Source organism: Lucilia sericata, unplaced genomic scaffold, assembly GCF_015586225.1.
Source record: "Lucilia sericata isolate MDLA Ls3-8-SP2 unplaced genomic scaffold, ASM1558622v1 Contig001464F_arrow, whole genome shotgun sequence".
Classification (NCBI taxonomy): Eukaryota; Metazoa; Arthropoda; class Insecta; order Diptera; family Calliphoridae; genus Lucilia; species Lucilia sericata.
In genome coordinates this window covers 93,079-116,849 of record NW_023995393.1, presented here as the reverse complement: position 1 = coordinate 116,849, position 23,771 = coordinate 93,079, and the positions used below count along the sequence as shown (strand labels likewise).

Here is a 23,771-nt window from a genome sequence, read left to right as displayed (position 1 = left end):
GACTTGAATTTTTTTGGCATAAATCATTATATCAAAATGTTTTCAAACTGGCCTATTAATATACATTTTTCTCGACCTAATTAAAATTAGTTTGACATATGCATAAATGTTAGTACACTCAATACGGAAACATAAATTTTGCCAAGTTATTTAAAAATTAGATATAGATTTTTATTAAAACCCATTTTAATAAGAAGTAGCTTGCTAGTGGAGGGTATTTAAGATTCGGCATAGCCGAATATAGCACACTAACTTGTTGTTCTTCAATTGGTACTAATCACATCAGAGTAGATAATTTTATAAGTACTACTTATAAGTTAATGTACTTTATAAAAATCGGCTAAAAATTTTCAAACTAAATTATTTGTAATATTGAAATAAAAGCATTATTTTATATAAGTTTCTGAAAATGACGCGGTCAAAGATCGAAAAGCTTGATGATGTCATGTTGAAGTTGAAGTTAGATTACTTAATTCGTATTTCTTCATATTTATAATTATAATGTCAGACTTTAAATTTCAATAATATAAAATTGATGGCAGATTTTCACTGATAAGATTATACAGTGAGACAAAATAATCGAAAATCGAAATACCTGGGAAGTGATACTATTTTTCTGAAAGGTTGATCCGAGTAGAACATAAAACTGTTTTTGAAATTTCCCAATCACCTCCAAATTCTTGAGATACGGGTAAATAACCGGTTTTTCATATCTTTAAGCACTTAAAAGTCAGTAACTTAGTTGAATCTCAACCGATTTTAAGTTTATGAAAACAGAGGCTGAGGCCTTTGTAATGACATATATGATGTTTAAGTAACCTAGAAAAATGGCGTCATGAAATAACTCCCCACAAAATAACTCCCCAAAACAAAAATGAAATAATTCCCTAAAAATTTGTTCAGAAAGCAAAAACAACGAAATTTGGGGATTTGATTCGTTTTTTGGGGCATTATTTCACATTTAAAATCGGGAGTTATTTCATTATGAAATAATTCCTCAAAACTCAAAAATGAAATAAATCTCTAAAAATATTTTTGGGGATTTATTTCATTATATTAATTTTAACACCCGAAATAAAAAATATATGGCTGATAGCCGGCCTTCGGCCGGGCGCAAAGGTTTTATCCTCTGGGGTACATTGAACACCGGCTTCGCTAAGAATACACTCTTCTTGTATCAAAAGTGTTCGGCCTTAGGATGGCTATTTAGGAAATCTTTATTAAGCGAAGCCGGTGTTGGTCATATTATAGAGTGGTAAATCCTTGCATCCGGCCGTAGGCCGGCTATTTAGGAAATATTTATTAAGCGAAGCCGTTGTTGGAGTAGAAAGTTCTTGCGCACGGCCGCAGGCCGGCTATTAAGGGAATCTTTATTAAGCGATTAAACTGAAATGTATTAAACTTTGAAGCCCCACTCGAAAGTATGAGCGACCTACTATTTTTAGAAATGTCACTTTGTTATTTTTAAATGGTAACTTATTTCATTTTAAAATTATGGATTTGTTTCATATGAAATAAATCCCCAAAAATGGGGTGTTATTTCATTTTAATTTAGGAAGTTATTTCATTTCGTTGGGGCTTTTTTTCATTCTTAAATTGGGGAATTATTTCATAATGAAATAAGTCCCCAAATTTAGGGAGTTATTTCATTTTTGTTTTGGGGAGTTATTTCATGACGCCTAGAAAAATATGTGTGCATTTCATTGGCAAACATATTTTTAATTTTAGTTTTGCACCGTTTTTAAAGTTTGGAGGTGTTTTTCCAAAGTATTTTATATAGGAACCGTACAGTCGAACGGCTCTTTACTTTAGGCGAACTGTTCAAAATCGGTTATAGGACATGTAGCTGAACTAAAAATATGGGTGAGAGAATCCCATAAGGCCTCTTAGAATAATGAAACAGTGGGAAGAACCACGAAGATCCTATGGGGTGACTCTGATGAGAGCAAGATGAAAAATCTCCTCAAAATGAGCAAGTCTGAAGTTAGTATGAGCACATCTATGCAAAATTGGACGTGCGGATTCAGACGAATGTAGAGCATGTGGAGAGGACAGTGAAACTCTGGAGCCCTTTCTTTGCCACTGCCAGGCATTCGTCGAAGTTAGATCCAAGTATTTTGGAAGTGATGTTATTGCGGAAATAACATTCCTGACTAACACTGATTGGAAGATTCTTAGGAATTACGTTCAGGAAACTGAGTTTATGAACACTGTAAAATAATTCATTCAGTTCCCTTTTTTTTATGATAAGGAGCGCACAACAGGCCCGATACTGGCCTAGGTGTATTTCTTTGGATTTGATGTAGTATACAATCCTCCTATCAACCTACCTACCTAATATTTTCTAGCAATTGTACGTAGTACTTAGTAACAATGTTGGCAGTAGCAGATGTACATATGTATGTATGTATGTACATATGTAAGTATATACGTGTATAATAAATAAATACATATTCATAATTTTAAACAAGAGAAAATATGAATATAATACATATCATATATACTTAAGATAAAATAACAAGAAAAGTTTATTTTATACACACCTCATTGCGTACGTAATGGTCCCGTTCCGGTAAATTCTTAAAGCAAAATGCATGGGTATAATGGGATCCTTAAAGTCGCCGTGCATAATGAAATAAGTGTCCGGCGTCCAAATGCTATCGTGATGATGCAATGCATTTAGAAAATCATAATGTGACTTGTTGCCATATTGTAAACGAGGATCATTCCACTGTTGATTCAACAGAAATTCCACTTCATATTTCTAAACGAATTCAAATTTATTTTATTAATATGCAAAATACGATACAATAGAAAAAAAAAACAAATGAAATTATAAATTCAAAATATTAATATTAAAATTATATAGTTACCAGACTACTCTCATCAGGCGATGCTAAACTAAGTAGTAAAACGTTCACATTTACCGTAAGAGTACCTGTTTGTTGTAGTTGTTGGCATTGAGGTTAATAATTCATATTATAACAAATAGAAAAAATATATAAATAACAATTAATCAATTAATATAATTTTAATAATAATTTCAAAGAATTTCTTTCTAAAGAAACTAACGTTAAAAGAACAAAAATACACATGTGAACACAATGTACTAAAACGAATGTTTGGTCAAAGTACAAAAATAATTTAATCATCTAACAAATACATACGAAAGTGGTACATAAATTAAAGATAAAAGATTAATGATTATTTATGAAAAAAAAAACACAAGTAATAAAATTGATTGCCGTGGATTGCCACAAAACTTAAATCAAAAAGAAACGCAATTAAACAAAATAATGTTAAACATAATATTACAAAGAAAAAAATTAATTAAAAGATTTATTGCCGCAATTATCATTTGTGTTTAGCGGAACTTTAAATTACTTTAAAATATAATTAAAATTTTAATATTTGTTTAATGTGTTAAAAAGGTGTCATAAAATCAAATTCAAATGACAAAACTATTAAATTGACATATTTGTAAGTCTCTAATATAGATTAATTAAGATTTTAAGTCAATCATAAAATAAACAAACCGCGTCTATGTGGTCTCCTTGAATTTAGTTCTGTAGCCATATCTGGTGATGACAATCCACAGCAAAAGTCTTCATCTGTAAAATTTAACTTATTTAAAATCGATTTTACTTTTTCTTATTTAAGATAAAAAACTATTCAATGTATTACATATCGATCTGCAAATATTAGGAAAAACCATGAAAATTGCAAAATTTAAATTCCAACTATAGACTAGACTGTAGGGTAGACTATAGAGTAGACTATAGTCTAGACTACAGAATATACAATAGACTAACTATAGACTAGACTATACACTAGACTATAGACTAGCCTATAGGGTAGACTACAGAGTATACTATAGACCGGACTATAGAATTGACTATAGACTTGACTATAGACTAGACTATAGAATAAACTGTAGACTACAATAGAGTAGACTATAGACTAGACTATAGACTATAGACTGGACTATAGACTAGACTATAGACTAGACTATAGACTAGACTATGGACTAGACTATAGACTAGACTATAGACTAGACTATAGACTAGACTATAGACTAGACTATAGACTAGACTATAGACTAGACTATAGACTAGACTATAGACTAGACTATAGACTAGACTATAGACTAGACTATAGACTAGACTATAGACTAGACTATAGACTAGACTATAGACTAGACTATAGACTAGACTATAGACTAGACTATAGACTAGACTATAGACTAGACTATAGACTAGACTATAGACTAGACTATAGACTAGACTATAGACTAGACTATAGACTAGACTATAGACTAGACTATAGACTAGACTATAGACTAGACTAGACTAGACTATAGACTAGACTATAGACTAGACTATAGACTAGACTATAGACTAGACTATAGACTAGACTATAGACTAGACTATAGACTAGACTATAGACTAGACTATAGACTAGACTATAGACTAGACTATAGACTAGACTATAGACTAGACTATAGACTAGACTATAGACTAGACTATAGACTAGACTATAGACTAGACTATAGACTAGACTATAGACTAGACTATAGACTAGACTATAGACTAGACTATAGACTAGACTATAGACTAGACTATAGACTAGACTATAGACTAGACTATAGACTAGACTATAGACTAGACTATAGACTAGACTATAGACTAGACTATAGACTAGACTATAGACTAGACTATAGACTAGACTATAGACTAGACTATAGACTAGACTATAGACTAGACTATAGACTAGACTATAGACTAGACTATAGACTAGACTATAGACTAGACTATAGACTAGACTATAGACTAGACTATAGACTAGACTATAGACTAGACTATAGACTAGACTATAGACTAGACTATAGACTAGACTATAGACTAGACTATAGACTAGACTATAGACTAGACTATAGACTAGACTATAGACTAGACTATAGACTAGACTATAGACTAGACTATAGACTAGACTATAGACTAGACTATAGACTAGACTATAGACTAGACTATAGACTAGACTATAGACTAGACTATAGACTAGACTATAGACTAGACTATAGACTAGACTATAGACTAGACTATAGACTAGACTATAGACTAGACTATAGACTAGACTATAGACTAGACTATAGACTAGACTATAGACTAGACTATAGACTAGACTAGACTAGACTATAGTCAAGACTAGACTATAGTCAAGACTAGACTATAGTCAAGACTAGACTATAGTCAAGACTAGACTATAGTCAAGACTAGACTATAGTCAAGACTAGACTATAGTCAAGACTAAACTATAGTCAAGACTAGACTATAGTCAAGACTAGACTATAGTCAAGACTAGACTATAGTCAAGACTAGACTATAGTCAAGACTAGACTATAGTCAAGACTAGACTATAGTCCAGACTAGACTATAGTCAAGACTAGACTATAGTCAAGACTAGACTATAGTCAAGACTAGACTATAGTCAAGACTAGACTATAGTCAAGACTAGACTATAGTCAAGACTAGACTATAGTCAAGACTAGACTATAGTCAAGACTAGACTATAGTCAAGACTAGACTATAGTCAAGACTAGACTATAGTCAAGACTAGACTATAGTCAAGACTAGACTATAGTCAAGACTAGACTATAGTCAAGACTAGACTATAGTCAAGACTAGACTATAGTCAAGACTAGACTATAGTCAAGACTAGACTATAGACTAGACTATAGACTAGACTATAGACTAGACTATAGACTAGACTATAGACTAGACTATAGACTAGACTATAGACTAGACTATAGACTAGACTATAGACTAGACTATAGACTAGACTATAGACTAGACTATAGACTAGACTATAGACTAGACTATAGACTAGACTATAGACTAGACTATAGACTAGACTATAGACTAGACTATAGACTAGACTATAGACTAGTCTATAGACTAGACTATAGACTAGACTATAGACTAGACTATAGACTAGACTATAGACTAGACTATAGACTAGACTATAGACTAGACTATAGACTAGACTATAGACTAGACTATAGACTAGACTATAGACTAGACTATAGACTAGACTATAGACTAGACTATAGACTAGACTATAGACTATAGACTAGACTATAGACTAGACTATAGACTAGACTATAGACTATAGACTAGACTATAGACTAGACTATAGACTAGACTATAGACTAGACTATAGACTAGACTATAGACTAGACTATAGACTAGACTATAGACTAGACTATAGACTAGACTATAGACTAGACTATAGACTAGACTATAGACTAGACTATAGACTAGACTATAGACTAGACTATAGACTAGACTATAGACTAGACTATAGACTAGACTATAGACTAGACTATAGACTAGACTATAGACTAGACTATAGACTAGACTTTAGACTAGACTATAGACTAGACTATAGACTAGACTATAGACTAGACTATAGACTAGACTATAGACTAGACTATAGACTAGACTATAGACTAGACTATAGACTAGACTATAGACTAGACTATAGACTAGACTATAGACTAGACTATAGACTAGACTATAGACTAGACTATAGACTAGACTATAGACTAGACTATAGACTAGACTATAGACTAGACTATAGACTAGACTATAGACTAGACTATAGACTAGACTATAGACTAGACTATAGACTAGACTATAGACTAGACTATAGACTAGACTATAGACTAGACTATAGACTAGACTATAGACTAGACTATAGACTAGACTATAGACTAGACTATAGACTAGACTATAGACTAGACTATAGACTAGACTATAGACTAGACTATAGACTAGACTATAGACTAGACTATAGACTAGACTATAGACTAGACTATAGACTAGACTATAGACTAGACTATAGACTAGACTATAGACTAGACTATAGACTAGACTATAGACTAGACTATAGACTAGATTATAGACTAGACTATAGACTAGACTGGGTTCAAATACTTATTAAATTTTGTGGAGAGATTTGTTTTTATGTTAAAAAGAATGTCTGATCTTTACGAAAATGTAACGTATTACACAGTGCAACAAGATAAAACAAACCACATACAGACACTACTGTGTGATAAAAGATCAAAAAAAGACCCGTCTCGCAGTTTTGCCCAAAGTAATGTATCTCTTTATGGGCCGCCCAAGATTTTGGCGCCTCGGTGTTATTTTTGCGCAAAAAAAAAATAAAAATTTTAAATTCGATTTTTTAGGTGTTAAAAAAAAAATTTCAAGTACTTCAATAAATAAGGCCTATACTTAATATTTGTAATATCAATAAACCATTAACACTTATACGTACAGGTGTCAATTTGTAAAAACAGTGTAATTTCACAATGTAAAACTTTCCACTTGAAATTAAACAAGTTAGAGTGCTAAATTCGGCTGAGCCGAATCTTAAATACCCTCCACCAGCTACTTTTATATTAAGACTTTTCTAATTGGTCAAATATTTATAGAAATAAGTTATCTCATGTCTTAATTTGAAAAATCCCAAGATTTAAACAGCTTAAATCTATTACAATTCCAAGATTTATTGAACATTACAAACATTTATATTTTTATAGCGCTTAGCGATATTTAGTAATTTGCATGTATGCATGCATGTGTGTGAAAATTAAAGGATTTTCAAAATACATATATATAATCTACACAAATTGATAATGCAACTAGTTAAATACGGTTAAAGTGCTTTCAGGGGCAGGACCTAGATATGACCAATTATAGTCCGATCGTAAAAAATTCTTTAAGCTAAATTTCTGTACATAAAAGCTATATTTCAGTCAAATTTTATATCTATATCGTAATTTAGTAATAAGTAATGTGTGTTTAAGTGATTTTCGGAAGGGAACCTTGTATGGGACCGACCGCACCCATGTTATGAGCCGATCGTGAGAAATCTTGAAATAGAATTTTTGTATACAAAACTTATATTTGTGGCAAATTTTGTATCAATAGCTTTATTTGGTAATGAGTAATGTGCGTTTAAGAGATTTTCGTAAAAGGACCTTGTATGAGAGCTATGACGAATTATATATAAAAACAAAATTTCAAAATTCTGTATCTATATCATTATTTGGTAATGAATTATGTGCGTTTAAGTGATTTTCGGGAGGGAACCTTATATGGGAGCTTTGACCAAGGTTGGACTAATCGTGAAAAAATTTTGAAATAACATTTATGTGTACAAAAAAAGTATCAATGCCAAATCTTTTATGGGTATCACTATTTCCTAATGAGTTATGTGCCTTTAAGTGTTTTCTGAAAGGCACCTTGTATAGCAGCTATGATCAACTATGGACCGATAGGAAAACAATTTCACAGTAATATTTCTCTGTATATGAGCAATACTTCTGCCAAACTTTATAGTTAGTAATGAGTTATGAGCGTTTAAGTGATTTTCGGGAGGGGACCTTGTATGGGAGCTATGACCAATTATGGACCGATCGGAAAACAATTTCACAGTAATATTTCCGCGCATATGTGCAATACTTGTACCAAATTTATATGGATATCTTAATTAAGTAATGATTTATGCGCGTTTAAGTGATTTTCGGGAGGGGACCTTGTATGGGAGCTATGACCAATTAAGGACGGATCGGAAAACACTTTCACAGTAATATTTCTATGCATATGGGCAATACTTATACCAAATTTTGTATGGATATCTTAATTTAGTAATGAGTTATGTGCGTTTATGTGATATTCGGAAGGGGACCTTGTATGGGAGCTATGACCAATTAAGGACGGAATCGGAAACACTTTCACAGTAATATTTCCGCGCATATGTGCAATACTTGTACCAAATTTTATATGGATATCTTAATTAAGTAATGATTTATGCGCGTTTAAGTGATTTTCGGGAGGGGACCTTGTATGGGAGCTATGACCATTATGGACCGATCGGAAAAAACTTTCACAGTAATATTTCTATTCATATGTGCAATACTTATACCAAATTTTATATGGATATCTTAATTTAGTAATGAGTTATGTGCGTTTATGTGATATTCGGAAGGGGACCTTGTATGGGACTATGACCAATTAAGGACGGATCGGAAAACACTTTCACAGTAATATTTCTATGCATATGGGCAATACTTATACCAAATTTGTATGGATATCTTAATTTAGTAATGAGTTATGCGCGTTTAAGTGATTTTCGGGAGGGGACCTTGTATGGGAGCTATGACCAATTTTGAACCGATCCAAAAAAAAATTTCACAGTTATATTTCTATGCATGTGGGCAATTTTCATACCAAATTTTATATGGATATCTTAATTAAGTAATGATTATGCGCGTTAAGTGATTTTCGGGATGGGACCTTGTATGGGAGCTATGACCAATTTTGGACCGATCGGAAAAAACTTTCACAGTAATATTTCTGTGCATATGGGCAATACTTATACCAAATTTTATATGGATATCTTAATTTAGTAATGAGTTATGTGCGTTTATGTGATTTTCGGGAGGGACCTTGTATGGGAGCTATGATCAATTATGGACGGATCGGAAAACACTTTCACAGTAATATTTCTATGCATATTGGCAATACTTATACCAAATTTTATATGGATATCTTAATTTAGTAATGAATTATGCGCGTTTATGTTTTTTTCGGGAGGGGACCTTGTATGGGAGCTATGACCAATTTTGAACCGATCGGAAAAACTTTCACAGTAATATTTCTATTCATATGTGCAATACTTATACCAAATTTTGTATGGATATCTTGATTTAGTAATGAGTTATGCGCGTTTAAGTGATTTTCGGGAGGGGACCTTGTATGGGAGCTATGACCAATTTGAACCGATCGGAAAAAATTTTCACAGTAATATTTCTATGCATATGGGCAATACTTATACCAAATTTTGTATGGATATCTTAATTTAGTAATGAGATATGCGCGTTTAAGTGATTTTCGGGAGGGGACTTTGTATGGGAGCTATGACCAATTTTGAACCGATCCAAAAAAAATTTCACAGTTATATTTCTATGCATGTGGGCAATTTTCATACCAAATTTTATATGGATATCTTAATTAAGTAATGATTTATGCGCGTTTAAGTGATTTTCGGGATGGGACCTTGTATGGGAGCTATGACCAATTTTGGACCGATCGGAAAAAACTTTCACAGTAATATTTCTGTGCATATGGGCAATACTTATACCAAATTTTATATGGATATCTTAATTTAGTAATGAGTTATGCGCGTTTATGTGATTTTCGGGAGGGGACCTTGTATGGGAGCTATGACCAATTATGGACCGATCGGAAAACACTTTCACAGTAATATTTCTATGCATATGGGCAATACTTATACCAAATTTTGTATGGATATCTTAATTTAGTAATGAGTTATGCGCGTTTAAGTGATTTTCGGGAGGGGACCTTGTATGGGAGCTATGTCCAATTATAGACCGATCCAGAAAATTTTTCTCTGAATGAATTCTATTGACATAAGATTTTAATTTGTAAAATTTTGTGAAGATATCAACATTGTGATGGAAGTTATTAACGAAAAACCCATATTCCGGGAGTATGTACTTTTCTATGGGAGGTATATGAAATTGTGGACCGATTCTGGCAATTTTCTGCACGGATCAAGATCTTGTGTAGAAACGAATGTATGGTGATTTTCATGGAATTATCTTGCATAGTTTTGGAGAAAATTGCATTAGAATGTGAAAAAAATGCTTATTTTTTTTCGAGGTTGTTTTAAATTTTGATTCATAACTTTTCCCGACGTGAACCGATATTGCTCATTTTCAATACCAAACTGTACCGGATAATAATGAATACTTTGGGTGAATTTGGTTAAATTATATTGCTTCGTTTAACGTGAGCGTGTTTTACACAGACAGACAGACAGACGGACGGACGGACGGACGGACGGACGGACGGACAGACGGACATAGCTAAATCGACTCAGAATTTCATAAGGACCCAGAATATATATACTTTGTTGGGTCTCAGATGAATATTTCTTGGTGTTACACACGGAATGACAAAGTTATATATACCCTCTATCACCACTGATGGTGGTGGAGGGTATAAAAATGAAGACGAAGTTTTTTTGAAGTTTTATATGTTCACAATTTTTTGACCATGAGAAAATTATCACTTCTTTGCAAAAATGATACAGAGGCCCCAGATCTTGGGGGCCATAAAAACAAGGTGGTTGACTTTGGGCATAGCTGGAAGATTCGGTTAATTTTTTACTCTTTATCACATAGTGGTGTCCGTATATGGTTATATTTGCATGACATTTACACATAGTGTTATTTAACTTTATATAAAAATTCGTTGCAGAGATATTAGTATATTTAACATAATTAATTATTCGAAGTAGATTAACGTGAGTGTAGGGCCAATATTTCTATGCGTTACAAATATCAAGACAAGCGCATAATGCCCTTCCAATTATATCGTTGTAGATAGGGTAGGTAGGGTATGTAAATGCTATGTTTTACAGATGTTTAGCTTTTATTTCTGCAATAAAAATGTATTCAAAGTATTTGCCTTCTTCACTATAATTTTTCCCTTCTTTTTGGCAATATATGGATTCCGATCCAAATAAAACTGGTCATCTTTTGAGGCCAATAAAGAATCAATTCAATTACGTATACCTTATTCTAAAGAAAATCATATCCCAGTTGGTACTGTAATCCGCAAATGAATTTAATATAATAATTACTTAAACTAGTAAAAACCACCATTTATATTTTCTATTTCTTGTTATTTATTTTATTTGTTTTAATTTGAAACATGAGTACATGGTTCTTGTAGATTTTTACAAACATTTTAGATACATATGTATGCATTTTAAATGTAAAACTCATGAAACCGGAAATAACAATATATCCGGTCAATTTATTTTAATGCAACCATTATGGATGCCGTCATATCATTGGTCTACGGCTTGTATTTGTTAACATTACTATAAAAATACCATAGGAATGGATACAAATAGACAGGGACACTTTCAACTTGAACAGTGTTTAGAGAATATCATAATGAAAATGACAAGTACTTTAGTAAATGAAATTTTTCAATAATTTTTTCCTAAAATACAAACAATAGACACTGACATCAATAGCGTTGAAGATGATGTCTGTCATCTATACGGCAACACTTTGCCCCTCAATTAATTCTTTTGAATTAATTGTCTTCTTCACATTTCAATAGGAATATTTTTTCATACATACACTCAGACATTCGTGTTTATATACAGTTATGTACAAAAATATAGTAACAGGCGAAACTAGGTCCTGCACATAAGAGAAATATCACAGATAACACTAAAAAAATTGTTAGGTTATAGACTTAATAAAAAATTAACTGAGACTGGATTTTTTAATTTCGTCAAGTCAATTTAAATTTAGGTTGTAAAATGTATCTTTTTTGATATTGTTAGAAAACTATAGAGAAAACAAAATTTCTTTCAACGGTTTTCCCGTTATGATCCGGTCCTAGTGCAAAGACTATTTGAACATATTATTTTGCCCACAGCTGTGTGCATGTACACACATACAAATTTAAGATTTAAAAATAGATAACTATGCAGACATACACAATATTAACTTACCATTTACTGGCGGCAACAATCGTTTATCGTAACGCTTTTTCTCCAACAATAAATCCAAAATTTCTTTGTCTGAACTTGACTCGTCAAATCTGCAAATGAATCATTGAAAGGCAATGGCAAAAGAAAAAATATCGTTCCATTGTTAGTGACGAAACAAAAAAATCATAAATTTCAAAGCTTAACAATTGAACAATTAAAGTGTTAGTCGAGAAAAAGATATGACAACAGAAATTGGTAAAAAATGCAAGTAGTTTCAGGTGGCCAGATGTAGAATTCTTTAAATTATGCGGTAAAAAAGTTTAAATAGCAGGCTAGAGAATAGTCCCTTTTGGATTTTTTACATAACTGCAGCTACACTGAACATAATCCATAACTAATATATATGATAAATGTCGTACATTGTACGAAATGTTTCGTGGTTTTGACAAAAATGTTTTGTAATATATATGAAATATTTTAGTATAATGCTAAATAATTTTAGGATATTTTTTATATAACAAAAATTGAATAGTGTAAATTTAGAATAAACATGATGACATTTACGAAATTTATTTATTCTAAATTTACATTAGTCTTAATATCAATTAAGAATGAGCATTTTCCGGTTCGATAAAGGCGACTCCACCTAATTTATAAAAAATATTACTACATCTGGACATCTTTATACTCCGATTTATCCATAGAAGTTACATACAAATTATTGTGTGAATGCAAAATCAAGTTTAGTGATATAAAATGTGTTTAGGTAAATAAAAAATAAATAAATTTAAAATTAATGATTGGAAATACATAAAATAGAAAAATATTGATAATGAAAAATTGCCATTGATTTTATAACTTTCCCTACATTAAATTAAAAACTAATATTGTATTGTCAAGTTCTATGTGCAAACCTCCTGAATTTCGATTACATTTTAAATGATTTCTGTAGGTCTTATCAGACTGATTGATTAGGAAAAAATTTTCTCTTTCCCTTACAAACGCATTACCATGATCCAAACCCGATGAGTCGATTTTACTGACTACCAAGTAATTTTTGGACCTTGGAACCAATTCCTGAAAAGTTATGGAGCTGTTAATTGGTACGTACCATTTTCCCACTTTTGATCTCCAGTAGTTGGCATCACTAAGAATTATTTAGCTAACCATGTCTTTGTGTAGTCTAGAGTGAACTTAACACTGTCCGTTAGGCTACCAGATCAGGCATGGAAAATTCAGTACTTTAGAACTTACTGATATTGTCTAGTCTATAGTCTAGCTTATAGTCTAGCTTAAAGTCTAGCTTATAGTATAGTCTATAGTCTAGTCTATAGTCTAGTCTATAGTCTAGTCTATAGTCTAGTCTATAGTCTAGTCTATAGTCTAGTCTATAGTCTAGTCTATAGTCTAGTCTATAGTCTAGTCTATAGTCTAGTCTATAGTCTAGTCTATAGTCTAGTCTATAGTCTAGTCTATAGTCTAGTCTAGTCTATAGTCTAGTCTATAGTCTAGTCTATAGTCTAGTTCTATAGTCTAGTCTATAGTCTAGTCTATAGTCTAGTCTATAGTCTAGTCTATAGTCTAGTCTATAGTCTAGTCTATAGTCTAGTCTATAGTCTAGTCTATAGTCTAGTCTATAGTCTAGTCTATAGTCTAGTCTATAGTCTAGTCTATAGTCTAGTCTATAGTCTAGTCTATAGTCTAGTCTATAGTCTAGTCTATAGTCTAGTCTATAGTCTAGTCTATAGTCTAGTCTATAGTCTAGTCTATAGTCTAGTCTATAGTCTAGTCTATAGTCTAGTCTATAGTCTAGTCTATAGTCTAGTCTATAGTCTAGTCTATAGTCTAGTCTATAGTCTAGTCTATAGTCTAGTCTATAGTCTAGTCTATAGTCTAGTCTATAGTCTAGTCTATAGTCTAGTCTATAGTCTAGTCTATAGTCTAGTCTATAGTCTAGTCTATAGTCTAGTCTATAGTCTAGTCTATAGTCTAGTCTATAGTCTAGTCTATAGTCTAGTCTATAGTCTAGTCTATAGTCTAGTCTATAGTCTAGTCTATAGTCTAGTCTATAGTCTAGTCTATAGTCTAGTCTATAGTCTAGTCTATAGTCTAGTCTATAGTCTAGTCTATAGTCTAGTCTATAGTCTAGTCTATAGTCTAGTCTATAGTCTAGTCTATAGTCTAGTCTATAGTCTAGTCTATAGTCTAGTCTATAGTCTAGTCTATAGTCTTGTCTATAGTCTAGTCTATAGTCTAGTCTATAGTCTAGTCTATAGTCTAGTCTATAGTCTAGTCTATAGTCTAGTCTATAGTCTAGTCTATAGTCTAGTCTATAGTCTAGTCTATAGTCTAGTCTATAGTCTAGTCTATAGTCTAGTCTATAGTCTAGTCTATAGTCTAGTCTATAGTCTAGTCTATAGTCTAGTCTATAGTCTAGTCTATAGTCTAGTCTATAGTCTAGTCTATAGTCTAGTCTATAGTCTAGTCTATAGTCTAGTCTATAGTCTAGTCTATAGTCTAGTCTATAGTCTAGTCTATAGTCTAGTCTAGTCTGCTATGCAGTCTAGTCCTATAGTCTAGTCTATAGTCTAGTCTATAGTCTAGGTCTATAGTCTAGTCTATAGTCTAGTCTATAGTCTAGGCTATAGTCTAGTCTATAGTCTAGTCTATAGTCTAGTCTATAGTCTAGTCTATCTAGTCTATAGTCTAGTCTAGTATGTCTAGTCTATAGTCTAGTCTATAGTCTAGTCTATAGTCAGTCTATAGTCTAGTCTATAGTCTAGTCTATAGTCTAGTCTATTAGTCTAGTCCTATAGTCTAGTCTATAGTCTAGTCTATAGTCTAGTCTAATAGTCTAGTCTATAGTCTAGTCTATTAATTTATACAAATGGGCAATAAAATTTGTGAAGTTGGTCTAAAATTGAAACATTCTAAATTTTCGAGACGATCAGCTTATAATGACCAAAGTTTATATATACAGAAAGAGTTCATTTTATATTTGAATGACAAATTCAGAACTTTCCATTTTTATTATTTTCAGAAAAAGATTTAAATATTATGTACAAATATGACCATTAGAAAAACATCGGTCTGCTTTCACTCTTAAATTGAAAATGTATTTGGAAAAGAAAAATAAACAACAAAGAATAAAAGGAAATAAATAAAACGACATGCATTTAAATTTACAGCCAATCACAAAAAAAAAACTAAAATTAAATGGATTGAAAATTTAGAAATAATTTGAAGAGTGTGCACTTACTTCGACCAATCGATGCCTTTACTGAAATTGATTTAAAAAAATATAAAAAAATACAATTTTTAAATAGTGTAGGATGGATAAAAAAAATAATAATTAAACTTAATATAACATTAAATTGTATTGCTAAAAGTGCTCTTAAAATGATAAAAAAATATATAAATATAAACGGGAAGAGATTTGAATAAACTAAATTCAAAAAGGAGACTAGAAGGAAAGTTACATTAATCATGCTTGAAATTGAACTTTTATTAAAATAAATTGAAAGTAATAAATTAAATTACATATTAAAAAAATTAATATGTAATTAAATCTTACGTTGCGGTTAATTAATTATGTAAATATGTTTGTTTTTCAGATTCGATTATTGGTTTGCAAAATGATCGAGTCTCAAGTGTGATTGATAGATGCGAGGTGTGAAGAAAAAAAAACAAGTGCAACAACAACTTACATGGGATGTTTATCTACGGATGTGGTGTCTGATTTGGTGGTTGCAGCGGATGTGGTTGATGTCAAATAACATAAAACCAGAATAACACTGGAGGCGGTATAGAAATTGATCGTGTTGCGTAGAAAACTATAATAATTTTGACCAATATAATTGAAGGCAGCCGTATGAGCAGAAGAAGATGCCTGACAATTGTAGTTGTGGTTGTTGTTGCTGCTACTGCAAGTTTTATTAAAACCTTTCCTATTGTTGTTATTGCTACAACTACTACTAGTATTGCTAGTGTTATTCATGTTAATGTTCATATTCATATCATGGTTATTGTTATTACATCGACTGTTTGAGCTAATGGCATCGTGGAGGGAGCATGAATTGGAAATAGAAGTAGAAGAGGAATTAGTACCAGTAGTACTAGTAGTAGTTGAGGGCGAAGTTGTAGAAATAGTGTAAGATGATGAGGTGGTGTTGGTGTAATTGGATTTATTTAGTAAATGATGCTTTCGCTGACAATAGCCTCTATATGGTTCAGACTTATTATGGTTGTTGTTCTTGCTGCTGCTGTTTGTATTGATGATGCCGTTGTTACAGCTACTCTCCCGGTTGCTGACGATGCCATCGTTTAGGCAATTTTTTATAAACAGTGTATTAATGCCCATCAAAGACTCTGCCACTGTTGCACAATTGGCCATCACCTCCATTAAATTGTTTTTTAAATCGAGGGCATTCGATGCTAAGGCGGTTCTGGCATGTGAAATTGTCTTTTGCAAACAATGGCCGGTTGCACTGCGTGTGTTAGCAAATGTGGCAAAGTCATTGGTTTGAGTGGCAACACAGTTGCAGTTACACAAATGTGTTTCGCATTGTTGTCCATTGCGTAACGTGTTTTCTGTGTGTTTTGGATAGAAAAAAGATAAATGACAGCGGCAGTAATTATTGTTGCTACAGTTGCTTCTACTGGAACAAGTGTTGCAGTTCTTGTTGCTGCTACTGTTGTTGTTCTTGCTGTAGTTGTTGGCGTTGATATAATTTAAGGGCTTTGGACTTTGTCTTGTATGATTTGCAATTTCGTCGCCAGCTAGTTCTGGTTGTTGCTGCTCACAGCAAAATCTATTGTGGCAGGCAAGAGGATAACAATTGATGCAAGATTTTTGTAGGCCTAGAACAGTGTTGTCTTCCGCTTTTTCGAAATTGAGCGTTTCTTGCGGAACTTTGTAATTGCTCCGGTTTATGTATTCTTTCGTTTCTAAACTATAAAAGTTACTTTTGTTTTTATTTTCTTCTTTCTTGCAGTTCTTGTTGTAGTCCTCAATTTTGCTATTGTTGTAAATTTTACTAACTGTTGCAGTTGAAGAAAAAGTCTTATTGGCTTTAGTTGTTATTGTAGTATTAGTAGTTGGTAGCTTTTGTTGTTGTTTTTGTTGTACTCGTACAAGTTGGCAGTCCTCGTTAGTGTGATTCTTTGTAAAGTATTGATTCAATTTACTACTACTGTATGTGTTATGTTGCAGGAGTTGCTTTCCCGTTTTGATGTTACAATTTTTTGTTCTATAGCTTGTGGCTATTGTTTTTGTTGTTGATGTTTCATTTATTCGATTTGTATGTTTGGCTGCTTCATAGGAACAGCCCATGTTATTGTTGTGGCCTATAATTAGACAAGTATAAATATTTGTGGATTAGTATTGGAATTATGTATTATGATTAGATAAATAATCAGATATTTGTATTATTTAATAAACCTTTTGCATTTATTTTTATTATAAGGTCGATAGATTGGTCTTAACACGTGATTACATTGAATGTAAATTCCCTACCACGGTCACTGATCAATAACTACTTAAATAAGTACTTTAAAACAGAGAGTTAAAAAGTTGTTTTGTTTTACGCACAAAGAAATACTCACACAGAATACTAACCTAAGCCCCTTAAACCTAAAATAATTCCCTTACTTATATAATTATATTTAAGTTATTAGTAGAGTACTTAAAAAGTAATGCTGACAATAAGTAGTAGTCATTGAAAAGTAAGTTGTTTTGTAAGTACGATTCATTATCATGTTTTAAACCACTTAAGAGGTGCAGGTTATAATTACAAATCCACTTCACATCTAATCAAATTTCTTTTGATTTCATTTCAATACTAAATAGTTCGCCTTTGGCATTACGGAATTTATTTAAAAATCATAGTACACAATTATGAAAAATAAACAATTTTTATTTTAACCGTTCTGTACAAACTCTTTAAAGCATTTTTATTTATTTATTTAAATGCTTTTTATAAACTTCAATAACTAAATAAATATTTTATTGCATTTAATTCGTCTAAAAGTCCATGTCTATCTAAATGAATGCGAGCTAGTTCAAACGATATTTAACCTAAATATTTTATATCGTTGCAATGTTGGTTAAGAGATAATCTTTATGTAAATAAATGTCATAAATAATTCAAATCTATATGTATGTATGTTTTAGCTTATATTTGCATACATACAAACACATTTCCATAAATACATGCACACATATTAAAAAAAATACTCATAAACGCAGGCTGCATAATAATTTTCATGTCTACGAGCTAAAGGATAATAATACGTTTTTTAAAACAAAGATAGAAATTTTCAAATGTAAAAAACGTATTAAAAGGAAAAAAAGTTTTAAACAATTAAAATACAAATACAAATTGTTACATACATGGATACAGTTGTATGTATGTTTTCATAAATACATACATATGTAATTCAAATGTCAAGCTGTCAGTATAAGATTATTTTGGTGAAAAATTTTATGTTGTTTATTTAATCTAAAAATTACAATTTTCTGTGTTTCTTTTCAAGTATTTAATTTAAACCACTACAATTTTTTTGTGTAGTATGTATAATTAGGACATTGCTTAAAGGCTTAAAACCACAAATATGTAATCTAAATATTCTTTAATGAGTTATCTTAAAAATTCTCAGACAGCCCCACAATCATAATATACAAATATTTTCTCTTCACATCAAAGGATTTAAACAATTAAATGGTTTCGCTTTTCAGTAAATAAACCCATGTCATGAATATTTCTTACAATAAGAATGTATGTTTAGAAATTTAGTGATAGATAATGGGTATAATATGTAGGAATTAAAAATTTTACATAACAGAGATTTTAAGAACAAACATTTTAAGTACATTCATGAAAGTCTCTTAATTGACAACTTAAAATTTTGTTGTAAATTCTTGCCGCCACTTAGCGTTGACAATAATTTAAATATAACAAGTAAGAGTTTATATTCCGCTACGCCGAATCTTAAATACCCACCATCGAACGATATGCGGTAAAAGTAATGCTCCCCTATAAACATTACTCATCAAATTAACTGAAGAGCATCTTATATGAGGGGTAGGGTTAATTATTGACCGTTTTTCATAAAATGGTTTATAAATTTTTTTAGACCGATTTTGGTTTATATGAAATATGTTTACTTCTCGACTTCCCTACACTTTCCGCATGAAATTCGGTTCCTATAAAAGTTTCTTATATCAAATTTCATAACTGTACACGTAATTTTAAGTCAACAATGATCGCTAAAGTAATTTTCTGAAGAGGACCCTATACGCGGGAAGGATAAATTATGGACCGATCCTCAACAAATTTGGTAGAGAGATTTTAACTCGTAACCAGCAATGAGCCTTAAAGTAATTATCTGAAGGGGGGTAGGGTCAATTATGAAACGATCCACATAAAATTTGGTAGAGAGGATTTCGCTCATGGACCGATCCACATAAAATTTGACAGATAGATTTTAGATCGCATGGAGCTTATGTGTGTCGAATTTCACCGCTGTACTCGTATTTTTAAGACAGTAATTATCGTTAAAGTCATTTTCTGAAGGAGACCATATGGACCGATCCTCATAAAATTTGGTAGGGAAATTTTGGCTCAGATGTGCTTGTTAAAGCTGTTTTCAATACCAAACAAACCCTATAGAGAATATTTGTGGAAAATTTCAACCCTCTAGATCAACGGTTCCCAAATGGGGGTCCGTGGACCCCTAGTGGTCCGTAGTAAAATCCTAGGGGGTCCGCGAAGACAAACAATATTCTGCTTTTATGTAATAATCCCAGATTTTTTGGTAACTTTTTGAATTTTATTTTTTCGGTTGTTTATCAGGAAGAAGCTAGGCCCTACAAATTTATTGTATCAGGCAATATCTTACTCTATATTGTATATAGAGTAAGATATTGCCTGATATGTAATTTTTATTTCCTGTATATGTAGTGAAACAATGTTTTTTATTTCAGACGGATAATGATCTGTCTTACAATTAAATAAGGGATACTGGTATTCCGGACTATGAAGTTAGATCACATTTCATAATTCAAAGACAAGCTTATACCATATTTAAGTTTGTCAAATTGTAAGCAAAATTGTTCTTGTTTGTAAGGACTAAAATTATATATTTCAAAAACTGAGCTGACTCTTTATGCACCTTCAATACGTTAATTTAGTTAATTTTAAATATAAATATTTCCTTCCGACGTGATACAAAGATTTTAACTTGATTTTATCGACCAATATTATTAAATTAACATCAGAAAATCCATAGCGTTTCGCGTAAATATGTAGGCAAAACCATGCAGTAAAAGTGTTCATGTCATATATTATGCGGATAATGCATTCCACAACAACATGGATGAAGTCCAACTTTCTTATATTATTTTCCCGAAAACTTAGCTCACTTTACCCCTCTGCAATCGCAATAAATTTTTGAAACGTGACTCCTTAAGCACATGCCGACAATATTTGATAAAGAAACCTTTTTGTTACCTTGAAGAAAAATGAACATGAAAGATCTCACGATCATAAAATTAAACATCATGTTAACATTTCAACAAAGAAGTCTTTCTATCTTCAAAACCATGCAATTAAAAACCTATCGGGAATATTTTATAGATATGACATCTCTACATTTATTTGACCTAGAGATTTATGGACTAGGTCAATTTTCGGACGAACAATTATTTAGAACAATAAGATATCAAAATATGTATGGAGGTCCGCGAAATTAAATAAGTTCCTCAAGGGGTCCGCGAAGTAAAAACCGGTGGGAACCGCTGCTCTAGATCATTCCTTTCGGACTCTATCGTGCTTTCAATAGACAGATAAACGGACGGACATGGCTAGATCGTCTTAGAATTTAATAAGGCACAAGAATATATATACTTTTATGGGTCTATGGCCAATATTTCTATGTGTTACAAACGGAATGATAAAATCAATATGCCCCCATCTTTTTTGATGGTGGTTATAACAAGTAAGAGTGTTATATTCGCCATCAAATCATATGCCATATACATATTTACATACATATTTCAAGTGAATTTTGGAAAGTGGTCCTATAAGTACAAAATTAACATTTTAGTTCCCATAAAACTTATTTATGTAGAGTTTCGTTGCTAAGCTGACATTTTGAAACAAGTTATGAGCGTTATAGTCAGTCTCTGATGGGGACCTTATATGGGGGTAAGGTCAATTATAGACTGATCCTTTAAAATTTGACAGAATGATTTAAGTTCCGATAAAACATGTTTATGACGATTTTTCTTGCTTTACTGGCAGTTTGAAGGAAGTTATGAAAGTTAAATTAATTTTTTGAGGGGGCGTTATAAGGGGGGAACCTCATAAAATTTGACATTGGTATAAATGCTTTTTTAAGCCAGTTATCTGCATTATAGTAATTTTCTGAAGAGGACTTTATATGGGGGCTAGGTGAATTTGTGGACCGATCAATTAAAAATATCTGTACAAAAATTCAGCTATCTAACACGTCCCGTTTGGTCTGTTTTCAGCAGACAGACGGACGAACGTACGGACGTGGCTAAATCGGAACCAGATATCGAAGTGTTACAAACAGAATGACAAAAACAAAATTGGATGTCAGGCGATCCATTTTTTATCTTCCTATCGGAATGATCGGAATTTGCACCAATATTAGTCCTATTAGATATTTTCCTTTAAGAGCTTTTTAATCGCTTAGTGGAATGCGAGTGAAATATGTATCAACATTTTGAAAATATATCCCATAACTGCTCGAGGGTAAGACACTTGAGAGCAATTTCTGACATTTGAAAGCGATCGAAGCTTCCATAGAATTAAAAAGAATTTTATTAGATATACCGATCGCTTTCAAATGCCAGAATTTGGTCCCAAGTGTCTGATAATAATATTGCATAGATGATTTTTTTTTGATTTTTGCTCTTGAAATACTGCGTAAATTAAGACTCGGTGACTTTGTGGGGATTGAAGTTCGCTGTTCTTGATGAGGCTCTCACTTATGGGGAATTGTCTATATTCTATGACATTGAAGCTTTCTTAAGTCAATACTTTAGAAGTTGTCACTTGATATAAGTATGAAAAGAAAATGATCGAACATTTGTTCAGCTATCATAGGTTATTATTATATAGCAAGACTAGGCTAATCTCACGATTATCGATATATCAAGTTTTAGGAGTACAGTTATGTGGAAAATAGGCGAAAAAATAGATTTCAACTTGTTTCAGTAGAGTTTGCCCTATTGAATCACATACAGATGGATCGACATGAATTAATCGTCTTAGATGAGAGTGAGTCTGTATCAATTGTTATAAATAATAACGATTGATGGATCAATAAAAATTTTTAACTCAGAGACTACAATATACTTTTCTAACGGATTAAGCAGCGCTGAATCCGAATCTGGCCTCATAATGTCTTCAAAAGGGGTAAAAAGCGTTTTTACAAACTTCAGGACACGATATCTCAAATCCCAGATGTGATAGAGATCAGATTCAGCTCAATCCTTTAGAAAAGTATAACTTAGTAGCAGGGTTTCGATTTTTTTCAAATTTTGTTGGCCTGTGAAATCAATTATTAATATTGAGACGAAAATTATAGCGGTGGAGGACAATCAGAGACTAGCAAGAAGCAATTTCGCATCTAAGGTAGAGGCGCACTTTTTGGGTATTAAGGTCATATGTATATTCTGTCACCTAGTCCCATGAAATTGCTCTACGGTAAGAAATTTAATTCATCATTGATACAAATCCTCGAGGAAATCTATAATTATTGGTGGAAAATAATGTTTAGACAAAAGCTCCTTGAATTTTTAAACAGTTTTTAGCAATTTTAGTACGTTCAAGCAGCTAATGTTTAGTTATTTGTAAAAGTACGTCATATTGATTAGTAAATCAGTGGTGATATTGCCTTAAGGACTTTTACTATAAGTTAAAAAAAATAAAATTTTTGTTTAGCACGTACAAATAAAATCATATAGATAATTATGAACTTAACGTAATTACATGATATTAGAAAATTGTCACAATTTGTTTTTTTTTAGTCAAACTCTTGTACTTTTTCATTGGAAACTCGAAAGGAACATTGCTTCTCATACATGTAGTAATCTGCTTGATTGGTAAACATTTTTGACTAGTGTTGTAAAA

The 23,771-nt window shown here is 31.9% G+C and overlaps 1 protein-coding gene across 1 annotated transcript in view; it reads right to left on the bottom strand.

Moving 5' to 3' along the window:
• Positions 1 to 2,543: 2,543 nt before the first annotated feature.
• LOC119611491 (putative uncharacterized protein DDB_G0282133) overlaps positions 2,544 to 23,771 on the bottom strand; it is a gene marked incomplete at its 3' end in the record, with an annotated part of 104,865 nt that continues 83,637 nt past the window's right edge. The window contains exons 4-9 of the mRNA XM_037967082.1: positions 16,317 to 17,955; positions 15,869 to 15,889; positions 12,631 to 12,719; positions 3,537 to 3,611; positions 2,874 to 2,938; positions 2,544 to 2,764 (exon numbers count right to left, since the gene is read on the bottom strand). Coding sequence (XP_037823010.1) covers positions 2,544 to 2,764; positions 2,874 to 2,938; positions 3,537 to 3,611; positions 12,631 to 12,719; positions 15,869 to 15,889; positions 16,317 to 17,941 — 2,096 coding nt within the window. The remainder of the gene's footprint in view (positions 2,765 to 2,873; positions 2,939 to 3,536; positions 3,612 to 12,630; positions 12,720 to 15,868; positions 15,890 to 16,316; positions 17,956 to 23,771) is intronic.